At 39.7% G+C, this 21,745-nt stretch overlaps 1 protein-coding gene across 5 annotated transcripts in view; it reads right to left on the bottom strand.

Annotated features, from left to right (window-relative positions):
• Positions 1-21,745, bottom strand: part of FHOD3 (formin homology 2 domain containing 3) — a 377,669-nt gene that overhangs the window by 51,243 nt on the left and 304,681 nt on the right. For all 5 annotated transcript variants that reach the window (XM_058831361.1, XM_058831363.1, XM_058831362.1 and 2 more), the window contains 3 exons: positions 15,619-15,924; positions 11,036-11,925; positions 5,150-5,308 (listed from right to left, as the gene is read on the bottom strand). In XM_058831361.1, coding sequence (XP_058687344.1) covers positions 5,150-5,308; positions 11,036-11,925; positions 15,619-15,924 — 1,355 coding nt within the window. The remainder of the gene's footprint in view (positions 1-5,149; positions 5,309-11,035; positions 11,926-15,618; positions 15,925-21,745) is intronic.

Here is a 21,745-nt window from a genome sequence, read left to right as displayed (position 1 = left end):
CCTTCAGATACTTGAATACATTGATACCTTCAGTTTGCTCTTCTCCAGGCTGGACAGGCCCAGCTCCCTCGGTTTAGTAACTGAGGTGGTGTCAGCAACCTTCATGTCAATTAAAGAATAAAATAACTGGTTATTAACAAACCCTATGCTCATATTCTCTAGTACATATGACACATGTATTTCAGCTTCATGCATTCTCACACAGCTGTTTGGGCCAGAGTCTTATGTTTTGAGGAAAACAAGTGCACAAATAATGGTGGAAAAGAAGGAATTTTTGCATGAGATAATGGACCCAAATTATTCCACTGCCAGACTCAGTCACCTGCTTGAACTTTCAGCAAAGCAATCAAACTGCTTATTTCCTGGACTCTGCCATCCTGAGGTATAATCTCCAAAGGTTCCTAAGAGGGAAGACTTAAAAATCAATATATGGCTGAGAGTCACGGGCCTCAGTGTGGGATGCAAAGGAGCACCTAAGGAGTGATGGTGACTAGCTCAGCGCCTCTGAGGAAATTAGGTGCTAAATTTTCTCTTTCATGGGGCTTCTCAGTGATGATGAGGTTGTAGGAGTGTCTTGTCTTCTGTGTTTGGTTTCACCTGATCTTACCAGGTGAACAACAGCCTGAAAAAAATTAGTAACTCAAATTTCTGTTTGTTGCTGTTGTGTACAAAGCTTTCTGTGACTTGAGGACCACAAATACATAAGCTGCATGTCCAAATACATGTTAGTGGGTATTTCACCAGATATTTGATATGCCTCAGGAGACAATCCAACTCCTGAAAGGCTCTCTCACATTTCAACTTCTCAGGCACACAGGCAGCTGTTAGCAAGACCCATTGCTGGTTTGCTTTACATGTAGAAACTCTAAGAAAATGTAAGAGCATATGAAGGTGAGAACTTCATTGTAAGGGAAGCTGTCTGCACTAATTTTATTACAGCTCTTCCAAAAGTGATCCAATTCTGAGAAGGAATTACATCTAAAATGCTGATAACCATCTCTGTATATCAGGAACTGACACCATTGCCTCAGTCAGACCACTCCTTTTCCTCAGCTCCACAGAAATACATGAACATGTCATTGCTGCTCACAGAACTGTAGATGACGATTTGGTTTTCTGCAAGGAGAGAAAGTGTGGCATTTTTTCTTTAAATAAAGTCTGAAACAGATTAACGCTCTGATATGCTGACTGTGTCTGGCCAGCAAGGCACCACTGAGGCCATTCTCTCTTCTGTCTAGACTTGTGAAAAAAGGTGTTCTTTCAGGTCACATGAGCTAGGATCATTTGAAACATCCCATCACACTCTTACAAAGCATTGGCTAAAAAAATTGGAAACTGCAGATGTTGATGCATGACGTCAACAATCAGAATAAAAATGTAAATACCTTATTCATTTACAAAAAAATCAAATTTCGATTTTTGTTTATACATGACACCATCAAGCTCTCACTTCTTACCCTTTTTTACATCTCAGGGATATCAAGCCATTCTAGATACCAATACTTCAAATTATTTATGATGGGTATGCAGGGTGTAGCACCTCTGGGTATGGAGGTACAGCACACCTGGAGAGATTTCTTCATTTCCATGATTTACTAAAAGATATACCTACTAATGCAATCACCATTATGTAGCATCACAAAGCCATATTGTAAAGCAGAAAACAAACCATGCTAATTTCCTCACAGCATTACCCTAATTTTAGTCTGCTAAATTAACCATAGTCTTTGGTATTATTTGATTTAGGTCCACATTTCCTTACTGAGCAGCCCTTTATAGAGGGATCCAATCATTTCCTTTGCTACAGATAAGCACCAAGAACTGGTTTGTTTGACTCCATTCTTGCAGTTGCCTCAGGATTTTAAGCTTGCCTCTTTTGCTTAACTCGCAGCAAGACCTCATCCATGCTAAGGAGGCAGTTCTTTATTCTGCAGTGAGCTCCAAGTTGCTAGAACACAGTGAATGCCAAGCTTTCAGAGAAAGGAAAACACAAACACTTTGGCAAATGTAAGGTGGCAAAAGTTTTTTTTGCTGGATTGGCTCATGCTTGCAAACACACAATGTGCATTCCTCTGAAAATACGTCTTAAACAGTGCCTCCTTTGCATATTAAGTGGACTACATCTGCCTTTCTAGTGTCATGGCCCTACTTTCTGCCTTTTTTCACAGCTCAGAGGTACCTAACCACTTTACTAACAACACTTGTTACCATTAACAAGACCTAAAAATACGCAACAAACTTAGGAACAGAGGACTTTAAAATGACTGGAGTATTTATTCCACATAGTTATATATTTAAAGTTAAAAAGTAAAGTATAGATTACTAACAAGAGTTCAATGTCAAAAGCAAAGCAGCATTCAGCAGGATGTAGGGCAGCAGTAGAGGCCCTACTGGACCTCCTAGTCTAATGATGGACTTGATGATGAATTGGGCTATCATGAACTTGGGCCTGTACCCCACTGCATCCCTGCCTTGTTGCCACCACTATTTCCAGCACTGCTTTAGTCCACTGTCCTTAAAGGAATCACTAAGGTCGGTTTTAAGATACCATTTAATCCACCAAGGTGCAGAACTAAAACCACACAAACTCATGTGACAGTGACAATGCTCCTCAGCAAAGGACACGGCACAGAGCTCACTGCCAAGGCAAAGGATGGCTCAGGTGACTTTTCACACTGGTGGTACTCTGCTGTCTGTTGGATCTGACAAAAGCTGAAGATGATCTTAAATTATAGCTTCTCTGAAATTTTAGCAGTGAATGTTATATTGTCACAACACACATCTCTTTTCCTGCTCTTTTTATGTCTGTCTTCTGCTTACTGGCTGTGACATCTCTTCTAGACAATTATTGTGCAGAAAGGCTTGTAAGAATCCACTGTGGTACAATTTTTTAATTAGGCAAATTGCATATTTTTTTTCCATACCAGTTCTGCCGGCATCTACCCATAGATAAGGTATCAATTACCTTTTATAGCAAATTGATGTATTATCTGTGGGCTTTTTAATAAATGAAGCGGATTCTTACACTATTACTGATTCATTCAAAGTGACTACCAATTATTTCTTTATATTTAGATAGATGAACCAGGAAACTTTCTAAAAATCTAGACTGAAGGAACAACCTCTCTTCCCCCAATGCAAACTTTAGGGTTAAAGCCAATAAACAGACAGATAAAGGGAAGAGACACAGGAAACAAAGCTTGTCTACATTGTAGACCAAAGGGGCAGTATGGAAAACTGAAGCAAGGATCTGCTGAAAACAGTGGGACTCTAATGCATTTTTGTATCAACCTGTGTGCTACCTGGCCAGGTCTGAATAGCTTAATCCAGCCCTCTCGGTCACTATAAAGACCTGACTCTATAAAATTCTGTAAGAAGAATATGTAATTTGGGATTGGGAAAGGAAATCTGAATTCAGTGTAGGGCTTTACTTGATAAAAAGTAAATAAATATATGTAATTGAGGAAAAAAAAGCTTCTTTCTCCATGGACATTGTCCTTCCCAAGCAATCACGACTTCATTCCTCAAAGTGCAAAGTACCTGGGCTCTGCCCTTTCTCTTGATTTCAAATATCTGAATGATCACATTAGGATTACTCAAAACTGTAGCTTCAAGCTGTGGACACAGACCTCAGAGATCTTTTCTTTAGCACTGGGCAAGTATATTAACAGTGTACAGTTTCCTGGTTTCTTGAATTCTTCAAACTGAAATCCACTTTTAAATATACTTTAAATGAAATTATGGGTTCCTGGCAGCTAATGGAAAGGCCACCCAAAGGCAGATGTGGTGGTACAAAGCACAGCTGTGGACACCACAACAGGTGGTTGGCAGATGGACAGCCCATGATGTCCACTGCCCATGATGGCAGTGGAAAGTGTGGGCTGTTCAGAGCACCTGGAGCCAGAGAAGGACACAATTCTAAGGAGATGATACACAGAAGTTAATGAAGGCTTGTCCTCCTTTGTCAGCCATTTTGTGTTGGACTTTGTATGGCAACACTGCCTACTGCACTGAGATCTAACTGGCTGTGAGCTGGGCTTGGCTGGAGGGGTACTTCAACATTTTAAAGCTTAGCACTGCAGACTGCAGTGGTGGGTACATGGGCTGGGTCATGAAAAATGACTGGTTTTAGAGTGATCTGTCACCTTCATAATCCGAGTAAAATATGCATATAGCAAAAACTAATATAGCCTGGGGAAGAAATTATATTCTAGTAGGGATAAATCAGGCCTTGCCTTCTAGCTAGAAGGATCTTTTGCCTTAAGCATTTCTTTTGCATGCATCTGTTGGCAACACCATTTTCATTCCAGGAAGCTTTTCTCATTTTGTTTTGTAGTCAGCAAGGTGAAGGTGGAAAGGGGGAAATCACAAAACACAGCGCCAAACCACTAAAAGGTGATTGTGAATTAATGTATGACCTCTGATAGCCACTGGTTGAGATTTGTAGTTGTGCAGATTACTCTTACTAGATGATAAAGGCTTATAGGAAAAAAAAAAAGTTGAAATGAATATGACCATAATGAAAAAACCAGTGTAGCCACAGGCTTTTTTTACACTTCATAGAAGAAAAATGTTTTGATAAAAAAAATAATAAACAGAGCTCATCTTGGATCTTGGTAAGAATATCTGCAAAGTCAAACATGTAGTGGTAAAAATTACATCATCTGTAATCTTTATACCAACTGCTTTTCTTCAAACAACAGTAACACAAAAATGCTATTCTGGGCAGAACTAGTCACTGTATTTGTTTTCCATTAGATATACAATCTAGACTGACTCCAACAGCTAGCTGGGCATGAAATTTATTAAACCCTGTAACAGTTGCTTCAGCCCTAGCAACTCACTGCCTATTTTTGCTGCTCACAATATTTCAGTCAAGCTTCAGATAATACTCTGAGAAACCTGACAGGAATTAACACCATTGTTAGTCAAACAAAACAGATAATCCATGATCACTGAGCACGCTCAGCCTCATGATACTTCCTGCATCTGCGCCCATTGCACCGGTTTCACAAATTTCAACATTCAGACATGACATAATACACCACCTTCTCCTTCTTCCCTGACCAGTCTGGCCTGTATCATATACAACATGGAACAAAAAAGTATTGAGAATGCAGACTTGAAGACATCAACTGTTCTTTCTTACCTCTATTCCTTCCTTGTTTAAGGCATATTCATCAAAGTTCAAAATAGCAGTCTTGATGGTGCGGGGAGGGGGCAACACAGTCAAGCCAATATTAATGGCATTGCTTCGCTTCGAGTCTAGCACAATGATCTCCTGTCGTTTCCCATCTGCAGCAGTTTTCTTGGGAAAGAAGGGAACAAAGTCATTATTCCTCTGATCTGTTTTATGAAGGAAAAGTCACTCTTTTCACTAATGACTTCCCCACTCAGGAAAGCTGACACTGAATGTAAATGTAATTTATTTGGAGGCATCGAAACAAGCTGAATTCTTCTACCACATCCTTATCCTATCAACATGAGCTGCCAGGATTCAGAGATCTGAACGCTGCTGTGCAAAACTGGTCTCACAGTCCTCAAAAGGGGAGTTTGGGGTGTGAACCAGTCTGAAAAATACCAGAAACTGTGAGACCAGCTGTGCAGTGCAGCAGGACTGGCCAGCAAAGGACTGATGGGACAGCAGCTGGGCAGCCAAGGGGCTCCAGGGCCCAGTTCCCTGTTGGATGCACCAGTCTGGACCCTCTCCCTCTCATGTGGCTGGCTGAGAAACAGAGTACTTCCCACCCGCATGCCAGCATTCTCCTGTGCTATAAATCCACCTTGGATACTGGCAAAGGAGCCACAGGTACCTCTCTGGAGGCACTGGAATGGTTTTCTGACCTCTGTCTGCCAGAGCAAAGTTATTCTACCTTGCTGTTCATCATACATCTGTTAAGTCCTTCACAGATGCAGAAAAATTTCAACCCTCATGCTTTTTTCAAAGTTTAATTTGAGACAATCCATATCCTTGGATCTTACCTCCAGTACAAATAATAAAATCACAAAGAACTGGCAGCATATACTTTAAATTCTGTTCTAGAATACACCAAGGAATTTCTTTCTTTTTCTCCCCATCTTTATTGTGGCAAAATGTGAACCAACTATGCAAGGTGACTCGAAATCCACTTATATGGCATAATGTAGTGTTGAACGTGGTCTTTGGTTTTACACCTCAGCATGTCTCTCTTTCTCTCTCTCATCATCCCATGCTAGAAGGTGTTTCTCTGGTAACTACCAATGCCGTGCTGGGTAGCTGAAAAGTGAGAGCACTCAGCTCATACTCAGGGCTTTTTCCTCCCCCTGTATATATGTGAACACTTAGCAAAGATAACATTTGTTTTCAAAGTTTTTATACCAGTTTTGCCAGAACTGATCTCTTCTCAACAGCTTAAAACTACCCCCAAAGCCTTCCTGAACTTTCCCTTCTTTGAGTAATAGACTCTTTTTCTTGGGAGTTACCTGAAGGATGTGAGATGCAGCTTCTCCTTTAATGCAGTAACTTTTACTTCCTGAGCCACTAATCACATTCTCAGGACCACAGTTAGTGGCCAAGACCACATTAAAACCATACAGGGTTCACCAGAGACTGCTTCCTCTTGAGTTTATATTGCACTAAGCCTTTTTTAAACCACCACATTTTACCTTGTCCTTTGGAGCACAGAATTACACAGCTCCAAAGAATTTAATCAGAATGGAAAAGGCCAAGGGAAAGGAGTTAAATTTAGGCTTCCCACATGTGGTGTGGGTAAGTCTCAAATCTGCAGCTCTGTTTTCAGGCTCCCAAATCTGACAAGAGAGACATATTCATTTGGGGGACACAAGACGCTCATGGCCGGCATCATTGTGATCCCTACAGTGCACACACTCACTGAGTTATGAAAGACAGATGAGCTGCACAGGGCATGAGTGCATGGAGGTATTTTCCAGAGCTATAACTGCATATGGGATATAAAATGTTGAGGTGAGTAACCCTTCTCAAAAACAGGGGCTGAAGAGATTTTAAATCCATTCTTGGGACAATGTCTGAGTTCCCAAGAAATCCTTTCCAAATAAATAAAAGGATGAAGAAAAGAGAAAGATTTTACTACTATGAACTTTACTACCTCACTGCTAGGAAAAGAAGTGCTTTTTGTCTGCAATGAAATTTCACAGGTGGAAGTGTCTGACTGTTAAAATGAGCTACAACTACTGATTTCTACTATAATATTTGGTGACTTCAGTCTATGCTTTATAAATTCATTAGCAGAAAGTGACTTAAAATGCTTGAGGGAACAGTGAACTAGTGCACTTGACTTTATATTTTAATGTGTTAGTATGAAGTGTAATCCCTGAACTTGTGAATATTACATATACTATATTATTATATGCAATTACAAAAGTAATTATAAAATACAAACGTACCAGGTAGTATAATCTGTGGAAAACAAACACTTCTGCAATGTATAAACACTTATAGTGAATTGAGACCATTACAAGACCGAACTGGCCACATTCTCTTCCCTGTGTTGAAGACAGGGTAGTCCAGATGGATCATTTAAAACCTATTACCATACCACAGAAAGTGATTTGTAGTCTGATGAGAACATAATTTTAAACATGCTTCTTTGCTTTAATTAATATGGGAAGTGGAAAAAATGAAATAACTTTCCAAGCGGTCAAATAAATAAATAATTATATTATGAGCATCAACTCAGAAAGATCTTTAAAGTTACAAAAGTCTGCATCAGTAGTGCAGAAAAATCTACCTTAATAGTGAGGTGGCTTTTAAATTTTATTTTTTTTTAAATTTAATTTTATTTCTATCTCAATTAGCAAGGATTTAATATGAGAGATTTAAAATGGGATTGCTCAGCTGCCACTGAGGTATGTAATCTTTTTCAGAAATTCTGGTCCACATTTATGACTTGTCTTGGCATTTACTGAAATTGCAACAAATGGTTTCAAAAGGAATATATGTCTAAGCATGTGAACATGAAAAAAGATTCCTTCCTTTTTCTCTCCTACTAATTTTTATGTCTGTGGGCACATGATGGATCACTATATTCCACAGGGTGTACATGAATCAGCAAAGTAATACTTTCATGCAAAACCAGTGGATGGCAAAAGGGCTGAACAGCATTTGATTCAGGAGTCTCTGCATGTTTTCACTTCTCTTCACAGAAAAGTAAACACTTTGAAGTACTTTGCCAAAATACCTGCTTTGTTCGGTGGAGTGAGAAGGAAGGAAATACTACATTGGTTTGGAGGGGATACATGATCACTCTTTCTACTGGCCAATATAATGTTTTCTATTCTAAAAAATATACCATCTGCAACTAAAGGTGCTCCAATAAATAATATCAATGTGCAAGTTTCTCAGTGTGGCATAAGTTTTCCTAAAATCAAGAATCTCCTCTCCCAGTCCCAGCCCCCAAAATCCCAATTCTATTTAAAATCTACAATTTTAAATCCACTTTTTTTTTATTGCAGTCTATTGTGTTTAATGAAAAACTTCTCATGAGCCAGGAAGTAGCTGTTTATAGCTGTGTGTTGTGGAAATCACAGTGAAGGATTAGAAACTGGAGTAAAATTGGTTACAGCTGTATGAGAGAGCATAAGCACAAGACAGAGCCAAGCCCCCACTTTGTACACCCTGACTTTGCTTATCCTCTCATCCTTCTGGACTGTTCCTTTTCCCTGCACCTACTTCCATCTCTTGCTATGAAATCTAGAGATTTGACTTTTGATTTGTTGCTCTGCACTCTTTTTTCAGCTGAACCAAGTGAGCTGTGAGTCAGACTTTAAGATATTATAGAATAAACCTGTTGGATTGCAGCCATTGGACAGGAGAAACTAGACACAACGGGGAATGTGCTCTCTGGATATAAACCAAGCAGTCTGGAAAAATCAAGAGCTATCCTAATTTGAGTGCAATCTTTGTACCAAACCTCAAGTCTTTTACGGATTCGGTGGTCTGCTTAATTATTCCCACTCTCACTTGATCTAAGGACCATCTCCTGCTCTGGAAGATTTGCTGGTGTTCACAAAAAGCAGGCAGGAGTTTCAAATGTCTGCACAGAGTTCTACTACAGTACTCCTCGGTCCCCACTGTTTTCTCTGCAATGAGACAATGAGACTTCTTTTTCTGTGTTATGGGACAGGGTGGAAAAAGAGCCAAAAGTACAATGTCTCATGCAGAGAGTAGTTATTAGTCACCAAGGGGAAAGCACCTAAATCATTCCTCAAACTTGCACTAATTTCAAAGAAACCTGTTCATTCATCTTCCAGCCAGAAGCCAAAAGCTGTGCCAAATCATCAGGCAGGTTTGAGAAGCAAGTGTGAGGGAGGGAGAATGGCCAAGGGTAGTTTGGGAACATGCACAATGATTGACTGGAAAAGTAAACAAGTCATACTTCCAACAACTTAAAATTTTATCAAAATTTCATGTGAGAATAAAAGACTAGGAATCAGTCAAAGTGCTCCATTACAATGCTGGCACTTAGCACAAAGCTAAACTTTGGAAATGGCAAATATGTTATCATTCCATGTTCAATTCAAGGAATTAAATATTTTATAGATCTAAAGAAAAGCTCTCATTCCTTCCATCTATGAACCATCTGTGGCAGATTTGTATTTACGGGGAGAGAGATGAGGAGTAGCACGCCACGACGTCACCAGCATTCCTTCCTCAGCAGAAAAGGAATTAGAGAAAGAAATTAATCTCAGCATTGGCCAGATGAACAATCAGCTGAATGTGTTTTTAAAGGTGTTACACCATACATTTCAGATTTGCACGCATCAGTGCCCCAAAAAAATTCAGCTAAAAGGAGTGATGGCAGGATCTACACGAGCCATCTCTTTACGTACCTGCTGCTTGCTAGGTACTTGGGGGCTTGATTATAGAAATTCCAATGTTTCCACCTCATCAAGAAGATCAAGAATGACTATTAGAAAATTTTGACTTAATAAACTGGACAAGTGACACAGAGAACCTTTACTTTGAGACATACAGGTTCCCCAGAGAAGGAGCAAACAATAATATCTATAATACATAATAGATTTAACAACTCTCTCTAGCTAAAGAGAAGTAAAGTATTCAAGGTGCTGTTTTTTATGTTAGTATAAGACATATGGGTATACAGAGAAAACACACAAGTGATTCATTTACTGTAACAGAGATGGATATTTTTTATTGTCATTTTAACTGAAAAAAACATTGTTTCCCTGATAGCAATTATACTGCTTAGAAGAAAAAGAGTTTATGTAGCCATGAAAAACAAATGTTCAGGCTAATAACTTTTTTTAATGCTACTTCAAATTCCTTCTAAATGTAACTATAAAAAGCTTCCGTATGTTGTTGATTGTAATGTTAAACAGCCATGTCACAAGCCTTTGTGAGTTTATTTTACAACAGTACTAAGGAAGAGGGAATCCTAGCTACAGAGGTATTTACTATGCCAGCTTCTATCCCAAAATTGCCATATTTCACGAATTAAAAGATTTAAAATGGGCCTGTTCACCAGTATAAAACAAAAACCCAATACTCCTGCAGAGTTCAGCTGTAAACATGGTCCAGCTGATAGTTCAGTCCTTCAGAACAAAGCACACGTGTTGACTCTTTGTAGCAGATTCAGTCTGATATTCTTTCCACATAATGATTAGGAAAATATTACCAAGTGAAGAACTGTCAAATACACAGATATGAATCACCATGCTGTGACCTTTTTATGAATGCAACAGAAAATATTTCATATTCCAGTATCTAGTTTAGCACTCAGCTATGGATAATCTAATGTAAAATTTGCTGGTATTTGCCACCTGGAGTGATATCCCACAACTGGCAGACCTGAGACAGGAGGGCAACTTGGCTCATACACCACCCTAGGCTTATCTCTAGTGTCAGACCATGGAATATCTTCCATCATAGGCCAAGCTAGAAACACATCCAGTAATTTCCACAGGTTTGATATAAACAACATAAATCACCTAGGTCTAATTCAGAATGAATACCAATACAATAGCAGAAAAATAGCAAACTGAATACAAGCTGTACCTTTGTGACAGGCAGTTCCTTGGATTTAGACTCAAAGAGATGCTCCAGTTTGGAAGTGTCCACCTTAATGGGTTCCAGTTTCGACCACAGGAATTCTCTGCAGCGTTTGTTGTTTTTACACTGCCACTCAAATGGCCGTACCTCATTCCAAAATAGACGAATGGTTTTCTTCTTTTTTATAAATGCTGGCTGACCCCTAGAAACCTGGGGTGACCCTAAACCCTGAGGAGTGCTGAACAACGGAGGAGGAGCCAATAAATTAGCAGAGGGTGGAGGTGGAGGCGGACATCCAAACAAGGGGGGAGGTGGTGGAGGAGGCAAACCCAGAAAAGAAGGTGGAGGTGGAGGAGGGGGAACAAGGGAGTCCCCAGGACCCATATCCATGTCCAACACATCTACATCATCCTCCTCCCCCAAGTCTGTAAAATCCATGTCTTTGATTTTAAGTTCTCGAGGATTAGCCATGAGCTGATCCCAGATGTAATCAGATTCCTTCTTTGTCTGCGCTGGTGTTTTCTCGGGGACCTGTTCACTGATTTCATCTTCAGGCACTGCTGTCCCCTTAGCCAGCTCACCACTGTTAAATTTTTCTGCAAAAGCTTTCACACTGCCTTGGTTGTCCAGATTTCCAATCTCCATCTTTTTGACACTTTCATCTTTGGACTGCTTTGTGGCCTGAAGAATAGAGATCCTGCTGGCTAGGCTAGTGAGTGACTCCTCGCTTTCCTCCGTCTCCTTCTTTTCCTCCTTCGCCTCCAGCTCCTTTTCCTCTTCATCTTTGGGCTTTTTGTTATGTGCATACAACATGTCCAGCATAAACCGCTTGTTATTGAGGATGTTGCTGCACTGCTCATTCACACCAGCATCCTGAATGGTCTGTGACCATGGACCTGTAATCACACACATAGAGATGGGAAGAGTCAAGGGAAGGAAGTCAGAGCACCAAGAACACTCTTCAACCCACCAAAAAGAACATTCCGTAGATGCATGTACAACAAGTCTGAAACTGGGTAAGCAGTTACTGTGAAAATTTTGAAATAAGATGCAGCGCTGATACATGGCCTGATCTTGATGTGTGGGGAGTATGTCTCAAAAAAGGAAGGGGAGTAGAGCATAATATGTAGCTTGGGAGGGACTATATAACTTCCAGGATTTGAATGCTCTGGTTTCTCCTGAAATTTGTCAGGTTTCATTTTGTACTTGCTACCTCAGCTCATTTTATACAGTGCATAAATTTTCACAACCTTTCATATTTCAGAATGGGGCTTAAATATCATGACAATGACACAAAACAGTTTATCATCATACTCTTCATCTGGCCATGTACTGGTACAACCTCAGGAAAATTTTCATATGAAAGAGATCTTCCCTGCCTGATTTCAAGGTCAACATGTAGCTGTTTACTTCTCCTCCCACCCTGCTGCCTAGGGAGGGGCAGCTTTCAGACCCTCAGAACCCCCTGTCTGGCTACCTGGGTCATCTTCACAACACAGACTATTGAGATTCCAAAGTAGGCTGCTTACCCAGGGTCCAACTCTAAGAGCAATTCAGTGAGTGTAAGCATAAGCAAGATTTTAAGAACTGTTTATAACATGAGAACCTTTATAAATTAATTTTAAACATGCTTCTCATCAACCACTGTTAACCTCCCTATGTTAACTCCATATGTCAGTGTTAAAAGATTACTGGCCTTCCCACATCACATTCATTTATGATTTCACTGTAATGAAGCTTCATCTTTCTGACTACCGCTTTTCTCACCAATAATATGCAAAATACCATGTTTGAGACAGCACCATAAATAACAAATTATAGTGGTCAAATTATAAAAATATATGATGTAAGCGTCTTTGTGACTCCATTTCCCTGAATTTAATATTGCTAACCAATGTGGATAATGTGTCTAAAAATTATGGTGCTCTTTTTTCCAGTGGGCATCAGATAAAGTGATTAAACATGCAACAATGATAATTATTCACACTTACTGTATTTCCTGTATGGAATTCCTTCTATTCCTCATAGTCCTTACACATTTTTTTTATTACATTTTTCATAACCTCTGTTTCTTTTATTTCAGCATTTTACTTTGATTGCTAGCCTGCTTTTTTTTTCAGGTCCTTGTGGTTAAAGATTTTCTTTTATACCTGTAAGCTTCCCTTTTTTTTACACTCCCATTTTATCTTGGTTTCTTCACTTATGATCCCACCTTTTTCAATACCTTGGAGTTTTAGATATCTTTTACACTTCCTGAGTCAATGGAGTTGCTTTCTTACCACAACACCTAGTCCTGTGCTCTGAGAAGGTGTCCTCTTGGTGGGATCTACATCCAGGGCCCCACAACTCCTCGCCTCTCCTCCCTTAAAACAACACTGTGTTAAAATATAGGGCCTTGCAGCACAAAGTATATGGACAGCGGTGACTCCTGCCTCTATTTAGATCAAGCTCTGAACCATGTCTTAAAATCAGTCCAGATGTTTAACCCCAGACAAAAGAAAGATTTTTTTTTCAGAAATGGATGCAACCTACTTTCCTGCAGGTGGCTTGACTACTTCCATTATCTGCTAATTTTTCCTCAGACTTGATCCATGGGATTGCTTTCTTACCAGTAATTGTCACCTGAGGCAGTCTCTTAGATTTCTTTCTGAGGTAGCTTCACTAGACAACATCACTAGAGAACTCCTTCCCCACACCATAGATTTTACCCAGCTGTCCTTACAGAGGATTTCCCTCTATTCCAAGCCTTTCCTTCAAAGATGTTCAAGATGGTTCCCAAGATCCATCCCACAAACCCCACATGATCTCTCCCCTCTCAGTTTCACTAGATGGGATCCTCCAGTGTTTAATCCATTTGCAAAACTACCCATGAGAATTTGCCGAGACACAATCTCTATAATTTGAATTCCCCAATTCCACCCCCAACTATCCAAGCTAATCAAAGATCATATCTATGAAGACTTTTGCTACCTTGATGGCCTCTTCTGCCTTCCTCTTCACTGTTAAAGCCTTGAAATACCACTGGAGAAACAAGACTTGTTGGAAGCCAAATTTGGCAGGATGACTAATGAAGAAGTTTGCCCCAAGGGTTTTATTTCCTTGCCCTCAATGCACTTGGGCAGAACCAATGAGCCATCTCATAAATGGCAAAATGCTTGTTGGGAATGTCAGAACTGCTGGAGAAAGTGCTCTTGTTTGTTTTCCAAAACGCCTCACCTACTAGAGAGCAAACAATTCACTACACGAGTCCTGTACAGCACTACCAAAAAAAATCTTTGGTCTCCTGGTAGTGTAGGACAATTTTAAGATGTTGATTGTTGTAAGAGCACATTTCTTAGCTTTTAACAAAAATACATAGGGACTGTAAATTAGAGGGTAACAGGTTGGTAACAGACAAGGAGAAGAAAACTCTCACAATTGTTCTCCTTTATTTGCACTTGGACTATATTTGACTATGCCACAGTGTAGCAACATCCTTCATCTGTGTTCCCTCCCCAGCCTTTCCTATAGATACGTCCATCTATATTCTTTATGAGTACAATAGCATTCTAAGTAACCCAATCTTGGTGCTGAGTGAAAAGAAATTATCTCTAAAATTTAGGATGCAATTCGTCTACTGCTTCCCAGAAAAAAAAGTGATAGATTTAAACTTGAACAGTTCAATCTGACAGTTTATGTCTATGAGGTAATCATTGGGATTCAAAGCTATCCCTCTTCTCTCAGGACAGAGCAGGACTATTTCACATTGTCAAGCACATCTCTTTTCCTTATTTAGAATTTAGAAAATATAGGACAATGCATTCCATGGTTCAGACCAAAGAAAACTTGGGAATCAAATGTCCTAATTGCATTACATTCTTTACCCCGCTATAAAAAAGGAAAATTAATAATCAACAAAGTCAAAATCTGAATTTTATTCCCTCCCTGCCTGGGCTGAAAGACAAACTCTGGTTATCATTATCTCTCTGGGCAGAAACTTGATACTTAAGGTGTTTCCCAGGCTGGGCCTTTCCAGGCGGGTACCTGGTGACATATTTGACTAGAATTCCTCCATGAAACCGGTCTTTTCCAGACAAGGTGTGGAAATGAGCTAAAGATGGCCACAGCCCAGACCTATCTTCAGCAGCTCCTGTGTATCTCTCACTGCTGTCTGAAGCCTGACCAAGACTTTCCTTTTCCACTAAAATGATGAGAAAAGGTGTCTGGAACTTCATGATGAATCATGTCAGCACAGGCCTCTGTCTCAACGACTTATGTACAGAAAACCCAAATAAATTCTCCGGGAGCTAGAGATGCAAGTCTGTGCAACATGGTGATTCAGTAGTTAATGTATTAATCTTAAGGGAAGAAAATTATCTCAAATCAAATTAAACTTCATTTCATCAAGGCCCTACTATCCCTCAAATATAGTAGCCCAAATAAAGTCTGGATGTCCAAGCAGAGAGTATACAAGACTTAGTCATGGTGAAGAAAGTCTTAGATAGGTGCAAAGGGTTTGTTAGATAATTAACACAATACCAGAGCTGCTAATTTAACATTTTTTTTTTTTTCACCAGAAACCCTTCATTATTGAAAAAGCTTCACTTTACCAGTTTCATTGTCACTGGTTAACTTGTCCTCTCTCTCTTCCCTCTCTAAAGTGCTGCTTGCTGAGGATATACTGGATGCAGAACAGTTGTCTTTTTCATTCACTTCCTCATTCTGCCTCTCCTTTTCACTGAGTATTGCACTTTCTTCTGGCTCTCTCTCTGGTCCTTGCTCCACCTCACTCTCTGGTCCCACCTCTGTAGCCTCTATTTCCTTGGGTGTCTCCGTTCCCTGCTTGGCCTCAGCCTCAGCCTCCTGCTCTGGTTCTGGTTCTGTCTCTGTCTCTGGTTCGGGTTCACTGGCACTCACTGGTGGAGAGAACAATGGGAGAAAGAGATTCACTTAACAACGGAGCTGTCTCAGGTTCACCCTTCTAAACGAGAGCGACGTGAGAGTTGTACGAGTGCCTTATGGAAAAAAAATAAAACGCAAGTCCATGGCATGCTTAGGAACGTTAGGAGCAACAGACTGATGGATGTTGTGCGACGACAGCATTGCACTTGAGAGTGGCCTGGCAAGCCCCCTCACTCGCTGTCTGGAGCCAGCCCACTATTTTTATACATACTTCCACAGCTGCAGTGTTGGACTTGCACAAGGATTTGAACGAACCAGCAGAAAATAGGCATCTCACCTGAGCATTGACAACTTAGTGCCTAGACAGAGCCAGGAAAGAAGAGATTTTAAAAAACAAAAACAAAAACGAGGGTGCTGTGGCATTTGGTTGAATTTTCTTTGGGGTCTGGAAGAGTTCTTTTTTCACCTGATGAGGAACACTTCAACAAAAAAAATACAAATATTAGTTTAAATAACACACTTGAATGGCACAGTCTGGAAACGGCACTGTCACACATTTGGCTGACAAAAACCATACGTTGTTTCATGCACATTTACTTCAGAATAGCCACATCAAAACTGAGCAAAATCTCCAACTGCTTGGCACATGGCACATATTTAGTTTCCAATTGGTTGGCATATGGCATACAATGAGCTTTTTTATCAGCTGGCATACAGCAAACACTGGTGATAGTAAGCTTGGTTTCTTCCCTGCTTTCCCAGTAAAAATAATTCATTCACCTTTATTGTTTTTAGCAGTAACAGCAGATTTTCACATGCAAATATTCCCTGCATGCTGCAAAGAAACTGAAGAGCATCCACACATATTCACATCAAGCAGCTCACACTCTGAAACCTGAAATGGCCATGCAAAGAGTGGCAAAAATGGACATGCACCTTAGCTCTGCATACGCCCCAAATTCCCTCTGTGTTAAATCTTGTGTTGGGTGGCTGAACAATAATGACCAAGTCATACTTGTTTTGTCCTCTGTTAACCATTTTTCATTACAATATTGCAAAAGAGTCTTCTGGACTTATCATTGTTTTTGGATTACATGAAATACAATGAGAATATCCTCAGGTACTACATGAACCTTTGAAGGAAACAAAAAATCACACTGAAATACTGGAATGCAATCCAAATATTTCAGTCCTCAAGTGAGCAGGCAAGTAGATTTATCCTAAGTAAATATAAGCCAAAACAAAGGAGATCACATTCTTTTCCAATGAGAGCACCTAAAAATCTAATACCAGATATACAAGCACCTCTGCTCATGCCTCATTTCTCTAAATGTACCTTACCTATGGCTGTAACCTGCACACTGCCTAGGAGAGAATCAAAATTACAGAGGACTGTCAAGAAGTTGGCAGACACTGCAAATCCCAGTGATGTGTTTCTCACTACAGCTGTCAGTGCGTAAGTATAAAATGAGAACATTTTAAAGTCAAGCCAACATTTGAATATGACTGAGATGGAAGCTTAGGAATTCTTCAGGAGTTCCTGGAACTAATGTAGTACTTCAACAAGAAAGATTCTCAGCTCGCCATGGTTCAATGGTCCATGTATACAAATGTCACCAATTCATCCATGAATAGTCATAATTTCCTATGAATTCTAGATATTTCTCTCTCAAAAAAAGAAAAAAAAAATCAACTGTCATGCAATAACTAAAACGGTGAACTCCAAAGTTCAGATGGAGAAAGAAGCTGATTAAAACATGGCCAGGACTCCTAACACTTATTGCAACTTTGTCATCATGAAGCTACACTGAAGATTCAAAAGAATAAAGTCACGGAAGATGTAAGAAATGCTTGAGAAAATTTGAATGCTCAAAAGAATTCCAGATACTCTTCTAACAAGAAATATTCCATACATACCAGAAATATGCAGCAACTTAGCAATATGTAATACATAAAAAAGAGTAAAGAGCAGCATACTGACATAAGCTGCTTTTTAGAGTTCAAGGGATAAAAAAATCTAAGTACTAGAAGGAAACAAGGATATGTTGACATTCTTTTTGACAGTCTCTCTCTCTTTCTCTCTCTTTAGCAACAATATCAGACAAACCACCTATAACCCAAATCACTTGAAAATGGTGAGCTAAGTCCAGCAGCACTTCCCTTAAGAAGCAGTACAAAAATCAAATCTGCCAGGAAACACCTTCAAGAGAACAAAGCCAGCAAGCTAGACCTGTGTCCATCACTTGCATTTCCACCATGTAATTCACTGCGGTGATATTAGTGAGAACTTCTGAAGATGTTAAAAACCACAATTCTCAGTAAATGTTTGGTAGTGGCCTATTTGAAATGAGCTCAGACTTTCAGTCCCACATTTACTGGGTCCATTTTCATACCAGACAAAACACTTCTCTAAGTGGCAACCTTACAGATGGCAAGAAAAATAAATAACAGACCAGTATCTGTCCTCTATCTTCAGACTTCTGCTGGTGGAGAGTGCAAAGGTTCAGGAAAGCAAGCCTGGTAAAATCAAAAAGCATCAACAGCAAAGAAGGTGTGCTTGAGATGTTAAGAAGCATGATACGTATATAAGCTGATCCCTTCTGAAAAGCAAGCCTAAGAACATATAATGCAGTAGAGAGATATGGACATTTCCTTTAATACTCAACTATAAATCAGCTTTGAAGCAGACACAAGATGTTGTATCCTGCTGATAAGAACTCAACCCTCCAGTCCTATAAGCCCTCAGAGAGAAGGAATATTCCTCTGGGCTGACATCTAATCCCCTGTCAGGTTAATTGATTAGCCAACCACATCCTCATCTATTTTCTCTGCTTTCCTCTTGGAGGTGTGAGATACATACGCTGAGTGTCCCTTGTGGATGCATACAATAAGTCTGAAAAGGTCTATGTCTGCCCAAGACCTCTTGGTTCAATTTTTCAGGCATCACATAAACTCTTGGCTGTTATCTCCCTTCAGCTACTCCTGCATAGGATTCTCCTTCCTCTGAATTTTGCAGGGACTCCTTATCTCTTCCCCATTCCCACTCCAGTCTTTTCCTCCCATTCCTTGTGTTGGTAAGAACAGGTGCAGATTGAACTGGCTCTTTCTTCATGCAGCCAGAAACAATCCTTTTTTGTCTTCCCACCCCAGTTCCTCCTCCGACTTTCTGCATCATGGTTCCTTTGGCTCTGCAATGGCCTCATTGCACACTCATGCTCTGGTGCTTTCCCATCTGCTGAGATGCTCATATTGGTCATGCTTTGGGCAACATTTGAACCCTGCTAAACTATGACTATGTTCAGAAGGTCTCCTGCTGTCCAGTGTACGCTTGGGTTGGCCTGTTTACTTTCTCAAGTACTAAAAAAGCTGCTTCTTTCAGAGAAGGGTTCACCTGAAATACCTTTGTAGATTGACTTCAGAGATGTCTCAGTTATTGTTGCTCCTTCTTTATTGCATACTTGCACTTCACAAAATATTCAATGAAATTACAAAAGAGTAAATAGCTGCTCTGAAAAAAAAAAAAGTTTCTTTTTGCAGTTGCAGGACTACCTTAATTTCCTCTGAATTCCATAACAAAAGTTTTACAAGAGTAAGTCCTGCAAGACTTGATTACTTCAGTGGAACCAATTGTTTTATAAGAGAAAACAGCTCAGTAAGTCCAGGTTTGTGTCATGGTACTGACACGTTTCACACTGCGAGACAAAGTTCCACAGACAGAATCTGTTTCCTTCTTAATACCAGTAGATATTGGATGGCCAACAAAAGGAATAAAATAAATCTGACTTATTGTTTTGCTAGTAGATGAACATTCTTTGCCTTTGACCACAGGTTCTGAATTCTGCAGATTAATCTCACACATCTGTTAACACCATTCTTGCAGAGTCTTTAGAGCATCCTATGCACAGAACCAAGGAACTGTTTTCCTTCAGCAGTTTCATTCCTGCTTGGGAAGATGGTGAGCCCCATGTTAAAAACAACAGCTTGGGGTGCAAGTAATCTGAGTTCTCTCCATGGCTCTGTTTCAGCTTTTCTTTCAACTGGCTTGAGTGAGTTAATACTTCATTTTCTCTACCTATTAAGTGGGATTCGTAACCTGTCCTAAAAACAGTAAAAATGATATTTTAATTCAGTATGGAGCATAAGGAAGTCAAGTAATAGTATAGAAACCATGGCACAGTGTCTACATTAAGCCTGTCCCCCGCTGGCAGATAGCCAATGCACTTCCAGATGGTGAGTCCTGCCCACATGCTCATGACTTCCTATGACCTTTCCAATACTTTTGGTAGGTCTGAAAATGCAGTCATTCCTCATGCCCAGATCCTGCTGAAGTATGCAGATTTCAGGTTCTATCCTGGACATCTGCCTGCAGCTGCCCTTGGCTGGAAGGCTACTCTGCCCCATTGATATATTCTCTCCTTGTGGTCCGTTTGCCAGGCTTCCAGATGCTGCCCTCCAATGTCTATTATATTGCCAGGAGTTTTAGTAGAGGTGTCCTGTCTATCCTCATGTTGATAGCTTTGCCATATTCTGGCTGTCTGAAGCTGCCCTGTACACCTGCTCTAAATGTATTCTCCAAATGGTTTGTGCTGCTCCATTTCATGCTGCAATTTTTTTTTTTTTTAATGCTTCCAGGAGAAATATGCTAAAATAATCATCATAAGAGATACTTTCTACCTACCCAGCTCTGAAATCCTAATGGTGGAAAAATCCAGCTTATTTGCTCTAAAAGCAATATAGCACTAAATAAAATGGGTCTTGGGATGTTTCTGACTATCAGTATTGGAGGAGAATATCTGTGGTTTCTAAGTTCAAATGATTCCACTGAGACTCTTAAGGTTCCAAATAAGAAAACTGGGGAATATAATTGGGAAAATATATAAAACTAAATAAAATAAACTTCACCTGCTTAGTGCGGTGAGGACAAACATATGCAGCATTCAGTATTTGTAACATTTTTCTTAAATTGCCTTGCTTTATAGCATGCTACCAGCCATAACACTCCATAAAACCAAGCAGTGCAAGTTACAAATGCATTAATCACCAATAGCATGTAGCAGGAAATCAAATAAAATAAAAATGAGTGATGGTGATAATTAGCCCTCTACATGCATTCTAGCTCCTAATGTTAATGCAACATCATGTGGTGCAAATATAAATCTGTATGGCATGTGTTGTTTTGAGGACTGAAGGAGAGGTACATGATGCAAGTGGCAGAATGACATACATACACACACAAAAAGCATTGCTCTGTACACCAATAAATTATATGATGGCAAACCAACCGTGCAAACACTAGTTATACTTTCCTTTTTACTAATTGTCTGTGGTCTCTTTTAAGTCCTTTATGACTTGTGCTACAATTTTAAGAGTTTTTCGTGGTATGAAAAATAATCAACACACTCCCCCTGCCTTCAATTCAAGAGCTTTTCAGTTTACCACAGTCAGCCTGTGCTCTACTGGAAAGTTATTATAATCTTGGCATTCATCTGTGGCATTTCTCTCAGAGAATCCACATATGCAAAATCTGTTGGCAGGAATACTGTTTGTCTAGTATTCAGTAACTCCTCATATATAAGGAACATGACACTAAAACTAAGACCCTCTATATGCTCTGTTTTCTAATTATTCCATCTGAAGAGCAACAGACAATGATAATATAAATCTCAGCAACAATTAGCAGTGTACCCTATTATTCAACAAATTACCTGATATCCAAATCAATTCAAAAAATAGGCAATTTGGGAAGACGGGATGGAAAAATGTAGGACCCTTTACTCTGGGGTCATATACATCATGGATTGTACAAAGATGTATATTCATGCATCAAAAATCATC

Source organism: Poecile atricapillus, chromosome 2 (genome assembly GCF_030490865.1).
Source record: "Poecile atricapillus isolate bPoeAtr1 chromosome 2, bPoeAtr1.hap1, whole genome shotgun sequence".
Classification (NCBI taxonomy): Eukaryota; Metazoa; Chordata; class Aves; order Passeriformes; family Paridae; genus Poecile; species Poecile atricapillus.
Note: the sequence above shows the minus strand (reverse complement) of the source record. Positions and strands in the feature narration are given on the sequence as shown.